The 18,986-nt window shown below is 36.1% G+C and overlaps 1 protein-coding gene across 1 annotated transcript in view; it reads left to right on the top strand.

Annotated features, from left to right (window-relative positions):
- The window catches only part of LOC120522882 (male-specific lethal 3 homolog), a 37,650-nt gene extending 19,578 nt beyond the window's left edge, over positions 1-18,072 (top strand). Inside the window, exons 6-13 of the mRNA XM_039743629.1 lie at positions 199-321; positions 1,065-1,225; positions 1,466-1,624; positions 5,417-5,679; positions 7,998-8,107; positions 9,186-9,285; positions 9,534-9,618; positions 17,746-18,072. Of these exons, the coding sequence (XP_039599563.1) occupies positions 199-321; positions 1,065-1,225; positions 1,466-1,624; positions 5,417-5,679; positions 7,998-8,107; positions 9,186-9,285; positions 9,534-9,618; positions 17,746-17,845 (1,101 nt within the window). The 3' untranslated portion in view covers positions 17,846-18,072. The remainder of the gene's footprint in view (positions 1-198; positions 322-1,064; positions 1,226-1,465; positions 1,625-5,416; positions 5,680-7,997; positions 8,108-9,185; positions 9,286-9,533; positions 9,619-17,745) is intronic.
- The last annotated feature ends 914 nt before the right edge of the window (positions 18,073-18,986 follow it).

Raw genomic sequence — 18,986 nt, 5'->3', positions numbered from 1 at the left:
TTATTGCATCACAGTTGCCTATTAAAACAATACTATCATCCTTTGTTGCAATTGGTTAACGTTTCTATGAATTCTCAGAATGTTTTGTATATGTTGACTGACTTAAATGAAAAATATTTAAAAGTGACTCTGTTTTTACAACATAAATTTATTTGTATCATAATATAGTAATTTATTGTCTCATGTTTCTTTCTGTAGAAAGAAGAGCAAGAACCTCATCCAAAAAAGGAAATGGAGGACAAAACTATAAATATTGAAATCCCTGATATTTTAAAGAGGAAGTTGGAAGATGATTGTTATTATATTAACAAAAGAAAAAAGGTATCTTATTTAGTAGAAATTTAAAGATAATTTTAAAATGTTAAGCCAAAATTTTCTTTTATGAATATACTCTAATGGATTAAAATGAAACTATTTTATTTTGTAATAGCTTTTAAAATGCATCAGCCTAATGCAATGCAGAACGTGTGTTTTGTCAAATCTACTATACTTAGGTTTTAATATGATCTAGTGGTAAATAAAACAATCTTATGTGTGCTAATGTGCAAGAGTGAAGGTTAGCATCTTCATTCTCTAATGGGTCCCCATTTCATTAATGGTCTTTGAGCAATAACAAATATATAAACCCTAGCGTTACAGTTAACTGCTTCATTAATGAAAGGTTATAAGTATCTTGAAGATTCCAGTAATTAAAATAAATGAGAGCATTTTGTAACTATATTAACTAAAATGCTGGGGCAACATTGCTGTTGAAGTTTGGATCTTAACTAAATTGTTTTGTACATCACTAATCTACATATTCTTGAAAAGTGTAAGCTTTGGACGTCTGTTCAATTATATATAAATAATGGAATGCTTTTGTTTATAATTTGTGGTATCATTGAAAAATGCTGTTTGTTTGGATGACAAAAGGTTTCCAGTTGATTTTTTTTTTTCTCTAGCATTCAGAACTGGATTGAATTCAAATATATCCAAAAGTTATGCTTTTCAGCATCATAATTGCATTAATAATTTAATCTCAAATGCATTTTTTGAGTTAATGTTTTTGTGTTTTTCTCTAATAGCTTGTGAAGCTTCCTTGTCAGATGAACATTGTTAATATTTTAGAGTCTTATGTAAAGCATTTTGCTATTAATGCAGCATTTTCTGCCAATGAAAGATGTCGTCATCATCAGACAACTTCACAAATGAGTTTTAATACACATTATGTTCCACCAGAAAAAAAGTAAGTGCATCTTAGTTGCGTTTCCTTTTTAGAAATACTTGTCTTTGATTATCTTAAACATTAATAGAATGAGCAACGAACGTAATATGTTTGTACCGACTCTGTATCTATTATAAAAGTACAGTTTCTTCTGTATAGATTTATGCATTTTCATTTAGCTCAGTTTTCTTCTTAGAATTAATTCAAAATGGTATAAAATGTTGTTCTAAATATTTTTTTTTTTTTTCTTTTACTCTGCAGTGTTGAACTTTGTAAAGAAATGGTTGATGGTTTACGCATCACATTCGATTTTACGCTTCCTCTCATTCTTCTTTATCCTTTTGAGCAAAGTCAGTTCAAGAAGGTCAACTCTTCCAAGTTCTTTCTTCCAATTAAAGAAATAACAGCAAATTTCAGCAGGTAATATTGAATAATATGTTTTTTAATCTGATCTATCAACCTGTCCACCATATTTTGTGGAAATTCAACTGTCAAATTACCAAAGTTCTGACACCAACCCGATCGTCATGTTGATACAGACAGTATGGCAGTTGACAATAATCTGAGTGTTTGAGCAACATGGTGTTATGGTGATTAGTTTCATTGCCACTCTGGTACAGTGCCCTACTTTCTATACCGAATCTATTGATCATGCATGTGAATTTCACAGTTTACTTCGTGTCTTCCTGTGGAAGACACAAACTCCGTCCCCGCAGTTACAGACCCGTAAGTGACATCTTTATCGTTTCGGGACTGACTTCATAAAATTACTTTTGGAAGGTTTCGGCAGGTCTCAGCAAAGCACGGAAAGTAATGTTGGGTCAAAGACCCGTTCAGAAATTAAGCAATAAAAATGAGAAGGGGAAAAAAAAAGTACATCAAACCAAATAATACGCATCATTGTGAAGTTCAGAGGGTTTCAGCCATCTCGTCACAGTTTAGTAAAATGTTAATAATAAAACTGATTACGTTTTTTAAAATGTACTATGCATGTGTGCAATATTGTTCTAAACCAATTTAGAATAAACATTTAAGCCAATCTAATATTTTTAAATATGTATGTGAAGAAAACGGCAATACATATTCTACACTTAATTGTGCTGTACATTAATTGCATTATATAGAACTACTCCTAGTTTTTGTCACATTATATAGATCCTGTTCTTTCTGAATTTTGGGCATAGTAAGGGTGCTATATAAATAGTGTTCTTATTAGTGTTTAGTTTTTTTTTTTTTTTGATGGCCCATCGTTTATTATAATTGACAAAAACTAAAGTAGTTAAATAGAAGGCAATTAATATACATGCATACATATATACATACATGCATATATATATACACATACCATACCATTTAGTGTAGAATATGTATTGCCATCTAAATTGGTTTAGAACAATATTGCACACATGTATATTACATTTAAAAAAAAATGATCACTTTTATTAACGTTTTACTAAACTAACGTGGTGTAAATATTATAATTGTACACTTCGTTTCATAAATGTAAATGGAAAAACTAATTTCAATTAACACAGATCTTAAGATTTTAATTTTGTCGACCATGTTAAATGGTTCCCACAGACCCGAACAAAATGTAAATGTTAATATTTCATAGAAACAATCTGTATTGTTTACTTTGATGTATGATACAATGTGATGGCAGAAACCTTGTGAAGTTCAAAATGGTGCGTATTATTTGGTTTGATGTACTTTTTTTCCTTCTCATTTGTATCACTTAATTTCTGAATGGGTCTTTGACCTGACGTTACTTTCCGGACTTTGCCGAAACCTTCCAAAAGTAATTTTACGAAGTCAGTCCTGAAACGATAGAGACGTCACTTCCGGGGTTACAACTGTGGTGATGTATGGTGCTGTGGCTCTGCAAGTGGATAGTATTGGGTGTGCCGCATAATGGCTCAATTTATTTTTGCGCTGTACCATTGCAGTACTCAGTGCATGATTACAAGGAGCTGTTTCTCTGGAAGCATCCAGTGCATTGAAACTGGGGGCTTGGTGGAAGTGGGGCTAGAGCTAAAGTTTTTATTTACCTCCAGTACTAAAAGTAAGGAAATGTTGGTACTGTACTAATTGTTTTTCATTACATTTTTCACCAGCATACTGCACAAACCTTCTTGCAGTGTCCCACTTTCAGATAATGCATTGACTAGGAACTTCCTAAACTGAAACATCAACCCCTTAAGTTTAGAGTTGAGAGACTTGAATACGAAAAATGACAAGCCACAATAATCTGGAAAGAATAAGACTACACACTCCAGTAGCAGCTCTAACATGCAGCCAGCATGTCCAGTAAACATCCTTGTTTTTTTGTTGCTTTGTTTTGACAAAGTTGAGGGTTGTTGTTAATATTTTAGTAAGTTAAACTGACGGAAATATGTTACTTATTTTGTGCCACATCTGGTGGGGCTGATTTTTATGAAATTATTTTGGGGAGAGATTTTGTGACATAGTGGTGGGACCAATCCGAAGTAAAGTTCAGAAATAAACTTTAAAGCCTTTGGACATGTGTATTGTGGTTGAGTCTGTTTTAATTTTAGGTAAAACACAGCCATCCAGTTAACAGTGACTCGAAGTGTATATATATATATATATATATATATATATATATATATATATATATATATATATATATATATATATATATATATATATATATATTATTTTTTTTTTTTTTTTTTTTAGAGCAGTACCTCAGTTATAGATTTCCAAAATAGATTTCAGAATGGCAAAGAAAGTATGTTCTGTTCATTTTAAGGAGTAGAAGCTCATTGGTAAATTGTGTCCTGTCATCCCACATAGCAAAGGTCTTCCCAACCCCCCCAAATATATCCTTTTCTTTATCTTTATGCTTTTTTGTGGCTTTTTTTGTTTTAATTAGATTGAAATTACAAGCATGATAGATTTAGAAGAATGACTAAAGTCAAGTTTTAAAATGCATTTTTTATTTTTGCAGTTAATTTGTAAACTAGTCTGTTAACAGTGATGATAGAAATTACATGTGAGTCAAATACAGATATACTATGGACTTGGAAGTGCCATGAGGCTGTTGTGGAGTACCAATTTCCACTTGCTATATTGAAAGTTATATTGTGTGAATTTCTTACGTAGTGTGTAATCCCATATCTTAATAGCCTGTCTCAATAGCAGGTGTCTGTGTGCACAGAGTATATCTATAGGCATTGTGTATTTTTCTTCTTGATATTGTTGCTTGGTGTAAAAATACAGTGTGATTCTGAAAGATTCATCGATTTCAAAGTGCCATAATTTTACAACCATGAAAGAGCCTTGAGTATAGGGACACCCAACATGCTCAATAGAGTATGGGTTGAATTTGACTATCGCATTGATGATGTCTGTACAGCTGGAGTAGGTCATATTGAGCACTTGTAAAATTACATAATAAACTTAATAAAGCTCCTCTAAACAATTCACAATTTTCCACATTGTTAATTATTTACATGTGAAATCATTTTGAAATCGAATGAATCTCTTTTTTTAATCACCTGTTTTTATGTTGTGTAATTACTGGAAACAAAGTAGACCTCAATATTTGAACACATCCTTGAAAATGTTTGCCCAAGCACGCATAATGTCATAATACTCAATGTTAGATGTGCTGATACTGATGCAACAAACCAACCTTTAAAACACAATGAGTTTGTCAAAATTTTAAAACTGGTAGGTTGGGAGAGTTGGAGTTTGGTTTTACAGAATTTGCTATTTGAAAGTGAATGGAAATGCAGTGAACTCTTAATAGCAGAGGAGATAAACTGCTAACACTGGCCAGCATTGGCTTTACTTCTTTATTAATAAATTACATTTTCCCAAAACAAATGCCACCACAATAATGGTGTTGTAAAGCAGTTAAGGGCATTAATTGCAGTACTTGCTTTAAATCTGTGTTGTTGCTTATTTTGGTAGTGTGTGTTAGTTTGAAGCTGTGCATCAAGGATCATTCATAGAACTAAATTTCTACCATATAAATCCAATTTTTAAATTACTTCACTATGTTCCATTGACAATGTAGTGAGTCAGGTTGTTAAAAACTGCAGTTATATGCTTTCTGTGTGAAAGACTTAACAAACATCTTCTTGAAAATGTGAAGCTACTTCTGTTTTAACATTATATTTCTAATTGATCCCCACCTGTACTTTCTTTTCCTGCTAATAGTAATATTGCCCTGTTTTTCCACAGGAATATGAATGAGAGGTCTCCTAGCCCCCCACCATTGAACCCTTCTACCCCTCAGTCCATAGATAGTCAGCCCATTGTCAGTGAGGTGGTAACACCAAAGCGCAAGAAGGTTGAACCAGAAGCCCTACAGTCTTTGCGAAGGTCAACAAGGCACACGTCGGGTGGAGACCGCCTCTCTGAGAGCAGTGCCTCCCCACAGCCAAAGCGCCGGAACACGGATACACCTGCTCCTCTTCCCAAACTGTTTCTGCATTTGGACAAAAGTATGTGGTGTTTTTGTGCATTTCAAATAAAGTACATACTCTTTACATGGCGCTTTTTTTCCTTCAATAATTGTACAAAATTTTCTTATGTATTGTCAACTTTAATTTTGATTGTGCTTACTATTAGCAAGATCATTACTACAAGAAACATAAAGAATGTGATTATTTTAAGAAAGCTTACAACGTCATATTTTAACAAATATCTAGTGATAAATATTTAGGTACGTATATATATATTATATATATATATATATATATATATATATATATATATATATATATATATATATATATATATATATATATATATATAAAGTGTGCTGTCACAGAAAACATTTTGTTTCTGAAGTTATATTCTGTACTAGGGGGTTTCCCTCCTGCTCGCTTCACCTCCCAACCACTTTGTGTTTCTGCTACTCACGTTGTGAAGAGGGGGGCTGAATGCACCCCAATGAGACGCGGTTGCTCCTCCAAAACCCCTCTTAAATGGCGATACATTGGGAAACATTATATACAGGTGTTGGTCATAAAATTAGAATCTGATGACAAAGTTAATTTATTTCAGAATTTCCATTCAAAAAGTGAAACTTGTATATTCGATTCATTCAGTACACACAGACTGATGTATTTCAAATGTTTATTTCTTTTAAGTTTGATGATTATAACTGACAACTAATGAAAGACCCAAATTCAGTATCTCAGAAAATTAGAATATTGTGAAAAGGTTCAATATTGAAGACACCTGGTTCCACACTCTAATCAGCTAATTAACTATAAACACATGCAAAAGCCTTTAAACGGTCTCTGTCTAGTTCTGTAGGCTACACAATCATGGGGAAGACTGCTGACTTGACAGTTGTCCAAAAGATGACCACTGACACCTTGCACAAGGAGGGCAAGACACAAAAGGTCATTGCTAAAGAGGCTGGCTGTTCGCAGAGCTCTGTATCCAAGCACATTAAGAGAGAGGTGAAGGGAAGGACAAGATGTGGTAGAAAAAAAATGTACAAGCAATAGGGATAACCGCACCATGTAGAGGATTGTGAAACAAAACCCATTCAAAACTGTGGGGGAGATTCACAAAGAGTGGACTGCAGCTGGAGTCAGTGCTTCAAGAACCACCACGCACAGACGTATGCAAGACATGGGTTTCAGCTGACGCATTCCTTGTGTCAAGCCACTCTTGAACAAGAAACGGCGTCGGAAGCGTCTCCCATGGGCTAAAGACAAAAAGGACTGGACTGCTGCTGAGTTATGTTCTCTGATTGAAAGGAAATTTTGCATTTCCTTTGGAAATCAAGGTCCCAGAGTCTGGAGGAAGAGAGAAGAGGCACAGAATCCATGTTGTTTGAGGTCCAGTGTAAAGTTTCCACAGTCTGTGATGGTTTGGGGTGCCATGTCATCAGCTGGTGTTGGTCCATTGTGTTTTCTGAGGTCCAAGGTCAACGCAGCTGTCTACCAAGAAGTTTTGGAGCACTTCATGCTTTCTGCTGACTGATCGACTCCATGCCACGCTGCATTGCTGCAGTAATCCAGGCCAAAGGAGCTCCAACTAAATATTGAGTGCTGTACATGCTCATATTTTACATGTTCATACCTTTCATTTTACCAACATTTCTAAAAATCTTTTTTTTTTTGCATTGGTCTTAATTGATATTCTAATTCTCCGAGATATTGAATTTGGGACTTTTCATTATTTGTCAGTTATAATCTTCAAAATTAAAAGAAATAAACAGTTGAAATACAACAGTCTGTGTGTAATGAATGAATCTAATATACAAGTTTCACTTTTTGAATGGAATTACTGAAATAGATCAACTTTGTCATGATATTCTAATTTTATGACCAGCACCTGTGTGTGTGTGTGTGTATGTGTATATATATATATATATATGTATGTATATGTGTGTGTGTGTGTGTGTGTATATATATATATATATATATATATATATATATATACATATTTTTATTTTATTTTTTAACCTCTTCTTTGCTCGATCAGCTGCAGCCGTGCTACATGATCTGAATCTCGCACGGCACTTCAAACATTTTAAAAGCCTTTACAGCAGCTGTTCTACTCTTATTTCTGGCCCAGGGCGTGGGTAAATCTTTTGGCACAAAGTCCCACCTTGCGAGACATGAGTTCTTGATATTTTTAGTTTAAAAACTGAATAAGAGTCTGAAAAATCTAACAACATCACATTAAAGTTCAATAAATTCCGAAAAGAATGATACCGTGTATGCATGTTGCACTTTTAGGTTTAGGATTTTATATGCAAAATATTGGTGTGTTAAATGTGCTTGTTTTTACTTCACAGAAACTCCAGTCCATAGTGGGTCATCATCACCACTTACCTTGACACCAAGCAAAGAAGGCAGCTCAGTGTTGTCAGGGCTAGAAGGAAGAAGGAACAATGAATTAAATGAGGTAATATTGCATTAAGAGGAGATGTACAGTGCCTTGCGAAGGTTTTAATCCCCCTTAGTGTTTCACCTGTTTTATTGCATTACAACCTGGAATTAAAATGAATTTGGGGATCACCATTTGATTTGCACAACAAGACTACCATTTTGAAGTTGCAAAATACTTTTATTGTGACACAAATAATAACTAGGACAAAAAAGAAATAATGAATGTACATAGGTATTCACCCCCAAAGTCAATACTTTTGGAGTCACCATTTACTGTACATTTCTATTAGCTTAGCAAAATGGGTTGTGTTGGTGTGCAGCAGTCTTCAATCCAATTGAGAATCTGTGGGATAACTTGAAGTTTTAGTCTCAACAGACCAGAGAACCTTCTTCCATATGTTTTGGGGAGTCTGTTATTGTTAGGCAAACTCCAAACCTGTTTTTTCTTTAAGCAGTAGTGTTTTTCTGGTCACTGTTGCATAAAACCCCACCCTGTAGAGCTTAAAGTGGTCCTATGGATAGATATTCACATTTCTGGTGTGGATTTTTGCAGCTCCTTCAGTGTTATCCTTGGTGTCTTTGCATCTGATTTAATGTCCTCCTTTGTGTCTGACCTGTTTGCCGCGTTTCTTGCTCTTTATGTTGCTTGCTTAGTGGTGTTGCAGAACATCACCTTTCAGAATAGGTGAATTTATAATGTACTCAAAACTTTTTAATTGTTTACTTGTTTATTGTAGTAGGGTGTTGTACCATGTCGTCCATAATGGATGCAGTGAGAAGCCAAGCAAAATGACACATTTTATTGGCTAACTGAACAGATTACAATATGCAACCTTTCAATGCAACTGAGGCCCCTTCTTTAGGCAACTTTAAATCAAGTTGCTTGAAGAAGGGGCCTAATGCAGTGGCAGTGATCTGTTTGCTAAAAACGGCAAATGTGAATATAAATGTTTATTAAAATGGCTTAAAAGTCCATCTTAGACATTCTTGAATCAAGTAATTTAAATTTATCAAGTAATGTTCTACTTCACTTGGTTAGCAAGACACCCTAATTTTCTTCTTGCATGTTTTTCTCGCATGCAATTTTTTTTAAGGTGTTATCATGGAAGCTGACTCCTGACAACTACCCACAAAGTGATAAACCACCTCCACCTTCCTACATGTATGGTTCCCAGCATCTCCTTAGGCTTTTTGGTATGTAAATAAAGTCTGAGTAAAGCTACAGTTTCAGTAAATATTCAGTATGTTCTACAGTTGTAGAAATGTATTAATTTGCTTATCTTTTATTACTACTTTGTGTTTTTTTTTTTTTTTTTTTGAATAATATTTTATACAAAATTTGACTGAATTTGCAATTTAACAGAAGCTGTTTAATACTTAAACTCTTAAGTATTCTACAATTTTTTTTTGTGTGGACTTCTAAATTCTTTTTTGTTTTTCAGTTAAATTGCCAGAAATATTGGGAAAGATGCACATCCCAGACAAGAACCTTAAGGCTTTAGTAAAACATCTTGAGCTCTTTTTGAGGTACGTTTATTGAAGTGTAATCCTTTGACTTGAAGGTTTTTTTTCATTGTGGCCATCTTAGTATATTTTATTTGGTGTTTGAAAGATTGAAAGAAATGTCATCAATGACAAGTGGTACAAAGAGGCCAATGCAAATCACATGGTTCATGCTACTGAGAATTTTCTTTGCAAGCATAGAGCACCAAGCAATGCCGAGCTAGTTGACAACATGTTCCATTATTTAAAACCACCAAGTGACAACATGTCACTTAAGGTTAATTTTCTGCATTCACACTTCAAATTCTTCCCTGCTAATTATAGCTCAATTGAGGTAATGTACTGTGTCAGCATGAGTATGTGATTAAACACACTAAATCAGAGTCAATAAAAGTTAATTTTCATGTTTCTCCAAATTCCTTGTATGCTTAATTGTCACTGTTAGAATTTATATTTATCAGTTTCAGTTGCCAGTATCTTTGATTTGTTTTACAGTGTTTGACTGGGACTAATCCCAAAAGTAAGAAAAGTGGACTTTTAAGTAAATTTGCATTTTAGGAAATTCTACACTGGCACAGTGTTGGTGATTATGGGTGTGTGCGAGTGTTCCTTTATGATGGAAAGGTGCATTCATGTTCAAATATTCATCCTCCCTGGCAGCTAAAGGACTCCCTTAAGCAAATCAGAAAAGACGAATAATGACAAAGACTTATTATAAAAGTTATATAAAAGGTGCCAAATAAAGTATTTAATTGCAAAAATTGTCTCCCAAAAAAATTAAGGGGATACATATACAGTATCTCACAAAAATGAGTAAACCTCACATTTTTGTAAATATTTTATTATACCTTTTTGTGAAGATATGACACTTTGATACAATGTAAAGTAGTCGGTGTACAGCTTGTATAACCATGTAAATTTGCTGTCCCCTCAAAATAACACACAACCATTAACGTCTAAACCGCTGACAACAAATGTGAGTACACCCCTAAGTGAAAAATGTCCAAATTGTGCCCAATTAGCCATTTTCCCTCCCCAGTATCATGTGACTCATTAGTGTTACAAGGTCTCAGGTGTGCTTAAATTTGGTGTTATCGCTCTCTCACTCTCATACTGGTCACTGGAAGTTCAATATGACACCTCATGGCAAAGAACTCTCCGAGGTTCTAGAAAGAAGAATTGTTGCTGTACATAAAGATGGCCCAGGCTATAAGAAGATTACCAACACCCTGAAACTGAGCTGCAGCATGCTGGCCAAGACCATACAGTGGTTTAACAGGACAGGTTCCACTCGGAACAGACCTTCCACTCAGAACAGACCTCGCCTTGGTCGACCAAAGAAGTTGAGTGCACGCACTCGGTGTCCTATCCAGAGGTTGTCTTTTGAAAATAGACGTATGAGTGCTGCCAGCATTGCTGCAGAGGTTGAAGGGGGGGGTTCGGCCTGTCAGTGCTCACAGCATCAAATTGGTCTGCATGGCTGTTGTCCCAGAAGGATGCCTCTTCTAAAGATGATGCAAAAGTAAGCCCGCAAACCGTTTGCTGAAGACAAGCAAGCTAAGGACATGGATTACTGGAACCATGTCCTGTGGTCTAATGAGGCCAAGATAAACTTATTTGGTTAAGATGGTGTCAAGCGTGTGTGGCGACAACCAGGTGAGGAGTACAAAGACAAGTGTGTCTTGTCTACAGTCAAGCATGGTGGTGGGAGTATCATGGTTTGGGGTTGAGTTAAGGCAGTGCTGGAAAATAATGGTGGCCACACAAAGTATTAACACTTTGGGCACAATTTGGACATTTTTCACTTGGGGGTGTTCTCACTTTTGTTGTCAGCGGTTAAGACATTAATGCCTGTGTGTTATTTTGAGGGGACAGAAAATTTACACTGTTATACAAGCTGTATACTGACTACGTTGTATAAAAATGTCATATGTTCAGTGTTGTCCCATGAAAAGATAAAATATTAACAAAAATGTGAGGGATTTACTCACTTTTGTAAGATACTGTATACAATAGAAGTGTTTAGTCTGTTTCATTTCACTTCTCAGTACTTTAACTGTGGAGCCTTCTTCAGTCTTGACATACAGTATGTAAAAACAGTCTCTTGAAATGCATGCAGAAGGATTCTTGTCCAAAACATGGGAACTTGTTACTACCTTTGCTTCATCTCCATGTATATCTCTGTTTTGCGATATGAATACCATAGCAGTTAAATTTATACCCAAGTCCATGGATATATTAGTCCTGGTAACTGAACCAAATTAATGTTACTTTACCATTTTTCCTGCTTTATAAGGCCTCTGATCTTTGTACTTAATTTTTATATATATATAATTTAACTTTCTGCCTATTTAAATGTTTAAAATTTGCGTAAATTTTTATTTTTTGTACTGCATTACATTTTAAGCACCATCACCTTAACTGTATGAACCAACATTGAGGTTAGTTGTAATACTTAAATAAGAATCCTTTTTACTTACACCTGTTATATATAGTTTGTGTATATACATTAGGACTGGAAATCAAATAAAGTGAACTAATTAATAACACAATTGTATCTAACATTGCATGTTTTAATCGTAAAATAAATGCTTAAATCATTAAGTAAATATTCACTGAATCACAAAATATTAATGTAGAATTAACACAAAGGAATAAAAAAATGTAATTGAATACTTTAATGAACTGAAATGTAACTTTTTTAACAAAATACTACTTAAGCAAGTATAACCTGAATTGGAGGGCCTCCTTAAAAGGCAAGTTGAAAACCAGGCCAATGTATTTAATTGTCAAATTGGCATAGCATGTGAGAAACAGACGTGTCAAAGTAAAAAAAAACGGTCGAAACAACTGTTGATTTTGAAGACTGAATGACTTACCGGTAATTGAAATAAACACCTCTTAAATGGGCATACATTAAAACTTGTGTAAAAACTCCACAAATGCCATCCTCCATTGTTCATCACCATCAACAACTTGATAATTTATACTGTAAACAAATGGTTAGGTATTCCGTATAGCAAAGGAACGAAGCAACTGGAAAATGCATCCAGTGTGCTCGCTAAGTATTGTCTGCGATCGGCAATCTCTGACCTGCTTTTTTTTTGGCTGCACCCTGTTCAGACAGTTTAGTACATGTATAGATTTAATGCCTCTGTGGTTGGTAGAATTGTGGTGTGCCTTGGGATTTTTTGGGTTACAAAAATTGTGCCACCACAGGAAAACACTGCTCTACATTTAATTTGCTTCTGGCACACTAAAGATCTCCCTAGCTGCTATCTCACCTTAAAACTGACACTGCGCATTACTAGGATGATTATGCTGCGCTCTTTGCATAAATTATTGAAGTTACTGCAATTTGAATTTTAGGTAGGGATAATCATTACACTTCTGCTTTGTAGAATTGTCTTTATTAGTACTGTAAGCTGGCTGGTAGACGGGAAAGTTAAATAACAGAGGCATTAGAGTTTGGTTTAGTGCTACTCAAAGATAGCTTATTTAGCTCATAATGTGATAATGATAATAAAGACACACTCCTCTGCACCTACAATATGTCAGTATGTATAAATCAAAATGAACACCAATGCTGCATATTGACATGTGGCGTATGGTTATGAACTGTTTAATATGAAATGGTAAACATTTAAATGAAAATGTTATTTCATAAACATTTTTAAGGTAATATATAAATACGTTACCGGATGTGTATGTAATTCTTTAGGAACACACTTAACTTTTTTGTATTACTGTTTCAGAAGGTTAAAAAAAAAAAGGTGACCCTGACCAAAACGCTGCCTGAGGCATTTGCCTTGCAGCCGGCCCTGGATGCAACAGTATTTCTTAATGCGTTAAAGAGGCCACATTAATCGCAAAAATTAACATGTTCACTTTCCCTGGCCTAAAACATATATACAGTGGTGCTTGAAAGTTAGTGAACCCTTTAGAATTTTCCATATTCTTGCACAAGTATGACATAAAACATCATCAGATTTTCACACCTAAATGTACATACAAAATAAACAACTTAACAAATGAGACAAATATCATACTGGGTACTGGACTTCCTCACCGGAAGACCTCCGCAAGTGCCTATTGGTGGGGAAAACTGCCATCATCACCATCAACACTGGCACCCCGCAGGGCATCATGCTGAGCCCCCTGCTTTACTCTCTCTACACCCATGACTGCGTAGCGAAGTACAGCTCAAACACCATCTTCAAGTTTGCTGATGATACCACTGTAATAGGTCAGATCAGCGAGGATGATGAGACGGCCTACAAGGAGGAGGTCAGACTTCTGGCAGAATGGTGTCAGGGCAACAACCTCACCCTCAATGTTAGCAAAACTAAGGTGATGATGTAGATTTCCGCAAACAGGCAGCAGAGCACAGCCCCATCTACATCGGAGGTGAAGATGTGGAGCGGGTCAGCAGCTTTAGGTTAATCGGAGTCAACCTCACTGATGACTTTAAATGGGCAAATCACACTGCGGCAGTAGTCAAGAAACCCCAACAACGCATCTACTTCCTCAGGAGGCTGAGTAAGGCCTGGATGTCTCCCATACCCCTTTGCAGATTCTACAGGTGTACTGTGGAATCCATCCTGACAGGATGCATCACATCCTGGTACAGCAACTACTTAGTTCAGGACTGCAAAGCTCTGCAGCGGGTAGTGAATGCAGCACAGCAGATCTTGGGCACACCGCTCCTTGCGATCATGACATCCATACTACAGGTGCTGATCATAAGATTAGAATCTGATGACAACGTTGATTTATTTCAGTAATTCCATTCAAAAAGTGAAACTTGTTTATTAGATTCATTCTTTACACACAGACTAATGTATTTCAAATGTGTTTTTCTTTTAATTTTGATGATTATAACTGACAACTAATTAAAGTCCTAAATTCAGTATTTTCGGAAAATTAGAATATTGTGAAAAGGTTCAATATTGAAGACACCTGGTGCCACACTCTAATCAGCTAATTAACTCAAAACACCTGCAGAAGCCTTTAAATGGTCTCTCGGTCTAGTTCTGTAGGCTACACAATCATGGGGAAGACTGCTGACTTGACGGTTGTCCAAAAGACGACCATTGACACCTTGCACAAGGAGGGCAAGACACAAAAGGTCATTGCTAAAGAGGCTGGCTGTTCACAGAGCTCTGTGTCCAAGCACATTAATAGAGAGGCAAAGGGAAGGACAAGATGTGGTAGAAAAAAGTGTACAAGCAATAGGGATAACCGCACCCTGGAGAGGATTGTGAAACAAAACCCATTCAAAACTGTGGGGGAGATTCACAAAGAGTGGACTTGCAGCTGGAGTCATTGCTTCAAGAACCACCACGCACAGACGTATGCAAGACATGGGTTTCAGCTGTCGCATTCCTTGTGTTAAGCTACTCTTGAACAAGAGACAGCGTCAGAAGCGTCTCGTCTGGGCTAAAGACAAAACTGCTGCTGAGTGGTCCAAAGTTATGTTCTCTGATGAAAGTAAATTTTGCATTTCCTTTGGAAATCAAGGTCCCAGAGTCTGGAGGAAGAGAGGAGAGGCACAGAATCCACGTTGCTTGAGGTCCAGTGTAAAGTTTCCACAGTCCGTGACGGTTTAGGGTGCCATGTCATCTGCTGGTGTTGGTCCATTGTGTTTTCTGAGGTCCAAGGTCAACGCAGCTGTCTACCAGGAAGTTTTAGAGCACTTCATGCTTCCTGCTGCTGATGAACTTTATGGAGATGCAGATTTCATTTTCCAACAGGACCTGGCACCTGCACACAGTGCCAAAGCTGGTTTAAGGACCATGGTATGCCTGTTCTTGATTGGCCAGCAAACTCGCCTGACCTTAACCCCATAGAAAATCTATGGGGTACTGTGAAGAGGAAGATGCAATACGCCAGACCCAACAATTCAGAAGAGCTGAAGGCCACTATCAGAGCAACATGGGCTCTCATAACACGTGAGCAGTGCCACAGACTGATCGACTCCATGCCACGCCGCGTTGCTGCAGTAATCCAGGTCAAAGGAGCCCCAACTAAATATTGAGTACTGTACATGCTCATACTTTTCATGTTAATACCTTTCAGTTGGCCAACATTTTTAAAAATCCTTTTTTTTGCATTGGTCTTAATTGATATTCTAATTTTCTGAGATACTGAATTTGGGACTTTCATTAGTTGTCAGTTATAGTCATCAAAATTAAAAGAAGTAAACATTTTAAATACATCAGTCTGTCTGTAATGAATGAATCTAATATGCAAGTTTCACTTTTTGAATGGAATTACTGAAATAGATCAACTTTGTCATGATATTCTAAATTTATGACCAGCACCTGTACACGATGTCTCAGGAAACTGAACCGTATCAGGTGGGATACCACCCTGCACTGTCACTTTTCACCCTTCTCCCATCTGGGAAGCCACTAAAGTCCATTCAGACATGCACCTCCAGGTTCAGGAACAGTTTCTACCCAACTGCAATCAGACTCATGAACAATCAGTAACATTGTGTCACCTCCACTGTTACCTGCACATATACTTCTGCCACTGTCTATTCCTAGTATTCTGGTTTTATTTATTTACTTATTTATATTCATTTATTTATTGCGTATTTTATGTTCACTGTCTGCATGGGCACATGCAAGCATTTCATTGTACATGGTACTTGTACACATGACAATAAAGAATTGAATTTAATCGAATACTTGGTCATTTATTGAGGAAAATCACCCAGTATTACATACGAGTGGCAACAATATGTGAATATTTTAGTGTTTGGTGTGACCCTCTTTTGCATTAATAACTGCAATATGTTTCTGGTAGGTTTTCTTTAGTCCTGCACATTGGCTTGGTGGAAGTTTAACCCCATCTGCCATACAGAATTGTCTCAACTTGGGGATGTTGCTGGGTTTCCTTAAATGAACTGCACACTTCAGGCCCTTTCATAACATTTTATTGGGTTAAGTTCTGGACTTTGACTTGGCCATTCCAAAACCTTTTATTTTATTCATCTTCAACCACTCCTTGGTAGAGTGACTTGTGTGCTTTGGGTGTTGTTTTGCTGCATGATCCAGTTTCTCTTGAGATATAGTCCACGAATACATTTCTCAACAATTTCCTTTAGAATTCGCTGGTGGTATTCATAATTCATTTTTGTGTCCCAGACACCGCAAAAGCGGTCTAAAGCATGATACTACTGCCACCATGTTTCACAGGTTTGATGAGGTTCTCGCACTGGAATGCAACGTTTTTCTTAAATGCTCCAAATGCAATTGGAAACTGAAAGAAGCTGACAGGAAGAGATCTGGCAGACCCAAAGACCCAACCAAATCATAAGACAAGTTTCTGAGGGTAACCAGCATGTGTGATGGGTACCTCACAGCACAACAGCATCATTCACAGCTTACCAGTGGACATCCAAAATTGCAAGTCTCGGTTTCTTTGAAGAGGAGATTTCGTACTGCAGGTTTGACAGTGTGAGTGACAGTAAGAAAGCAATTCCATGGACGCAATAGGGCCTTGAAATACCTGCTGTGGACTACTGCAGTCTGGAAGAAAGTCATCAAAAAATCTTCAGTTCATCACATAGTGTGTTTGTATGCCATCAAGATATGAGGATTGTTCCTCAGTGTGTGACGCCAACTGACAAACATGGAGGAGGCAGTCTGGGCTTCTTAGTTACTGGCATTCTGATTCAAAAGGGTTATACAGAAAAAGGTGGCTACTTTCAATCAAAAATTTGAATAACATTTTGTACACTTAATGATTTCTTGTGGTTTTTTTTTATTTGCCATTGTTTATTTGTTCTATGCCTTGATTTCATGAAACATTAAGACATTAAACTGTGCATTTCCATTAAAACTGAAAAAAAACACTGTTCTAAAACTCTTGACTGTGTGTATATAAAATGAATATAATTATAGCTTCCTCTGTAGTTTTAATGTCTTTAACACAGTCCAATATCTGCTCGGTGTATAGGAATTGCATGATGGATCACTGCTTCTTCAGCTTTGAACACTACTGGGAATGAAAGAAAATTCTGTAAATAGGTGGATATTCTCGTTTGACTGAACAGCTTTGACATAAACATTGCTTGTATGAATCCTTCAGGATATTATGCTGTTTTTGCTAATTTTTTTTTTTTTTTTTTTTTTTGTACAGATTTCTGGCAGAATTTAATGAGGATTTCTTTCCTGAGTCTGCTTATGTATCAGCATCAGAAGCTCACTACTGTATAAAGCACCCCAGGGCAGTCTACTGATTGATCACAGGAAGCAAAGCCTTTCGTTGCAAGATTTCAGTGTTACTTTTCTTTGCCCTCTGGCAAACAGCTGAAGGATCAGACAGCTATAAAAGACATCTGATTAACTAAGCTCCTTCATTCTGTTCTTTATATAACAGCTTGTGGCATGTACAGTTTGCATTGCCTTTTAGATATTACAACCTTTTATTCCCCTCCAAGCTTTCTTCTGTCATCATGCATCAGACTTTTTTGTGCTGTAATATTCAGGGGTGATGGGAATGTGTAAATTATAAAAGTACATATTTTGAGATTAATATAAAGGTCAATTCTTTGTTCAGTAATATTTTTGTTTGGGATGTTTGTTTATCATTTGCTGATGTACCAGATGTTTAATATGTGGTGCCATTGCATTCCAGCTTCCCACTCTAGCTGTGCTCACATATTTAGTGATGTCTCTCATGGAACATCAATAAAAAAGCTCATAATAAGCCGCTTTGTTTTTGGATGGATGGACTATTTTCTCCTCCATCATTCCTCTTCTCTCAAGCAGAATTAAGATTTTAAAAATACTGTATGTGTTAAATGTAGTAACAAGGTGGTGTTGAAGGAGGTTAGGTCTGTTGTGAATAACGTGATCTGCTGCTTTAGTTTATAAATCCCAATTTTTGCCTTTTGTTGGGTGCATTAGTAGAAAATACTAACAGTTCAGGTTTGTATTAAAAAAAAAAAAAAGCACCAAGGTAAGTTAGTTTTCTATCTATCTATCTACACATACCTGATTTGTGCATTCATGTATGATGGGGATGGTAGCCTAATAAAAACCAAGTACATTTTCACAGAGCTATTGTAGCTAAAAGTTTGCTGTTTTTTCCACCAAAAATAACAGTAAGAAGAGTGAAATCTTTTAGTACAACCTTTTATTTAGCCAAAAAAATCGTGTTTTCCAGCCTCACTATACTAGTTGTCCATGTTCCAGGTCACCATCCTAATCCTGCACTACTATTTGTTTTCAATCATACTTTGTTTTCTAATGCACTATACCCACCTTGATAAATATTTAATGGTAAATTTATTCAACCTTCTTAAACATTATTTACAAAGTTAGCTGGCTTTTCTCAATTATTAAAATGGGAGTGAATGTGGTGCCAGATTGTAGGAA

This window comes from Polypterus senegalus, chromosome 2 (genome assembly GCF_016835505.1).
Source record: "Polypterus senegalus isolate Bchr_013 chromosome 2, ASM1683550v1, whole genome shotgun sequence".
Taxonomy (NCBI): Eukaryota; Metazoa; Chordata; class Cladistia; order Polypteriformes; family Polypteridae; genus Polypterus; species Polypterus senegalus.
The sequence above is the reverse complement of the archived record's forward strand: the minus strand, read 5'-3'. Positions and strand labels throughout refer to the sequence as shown.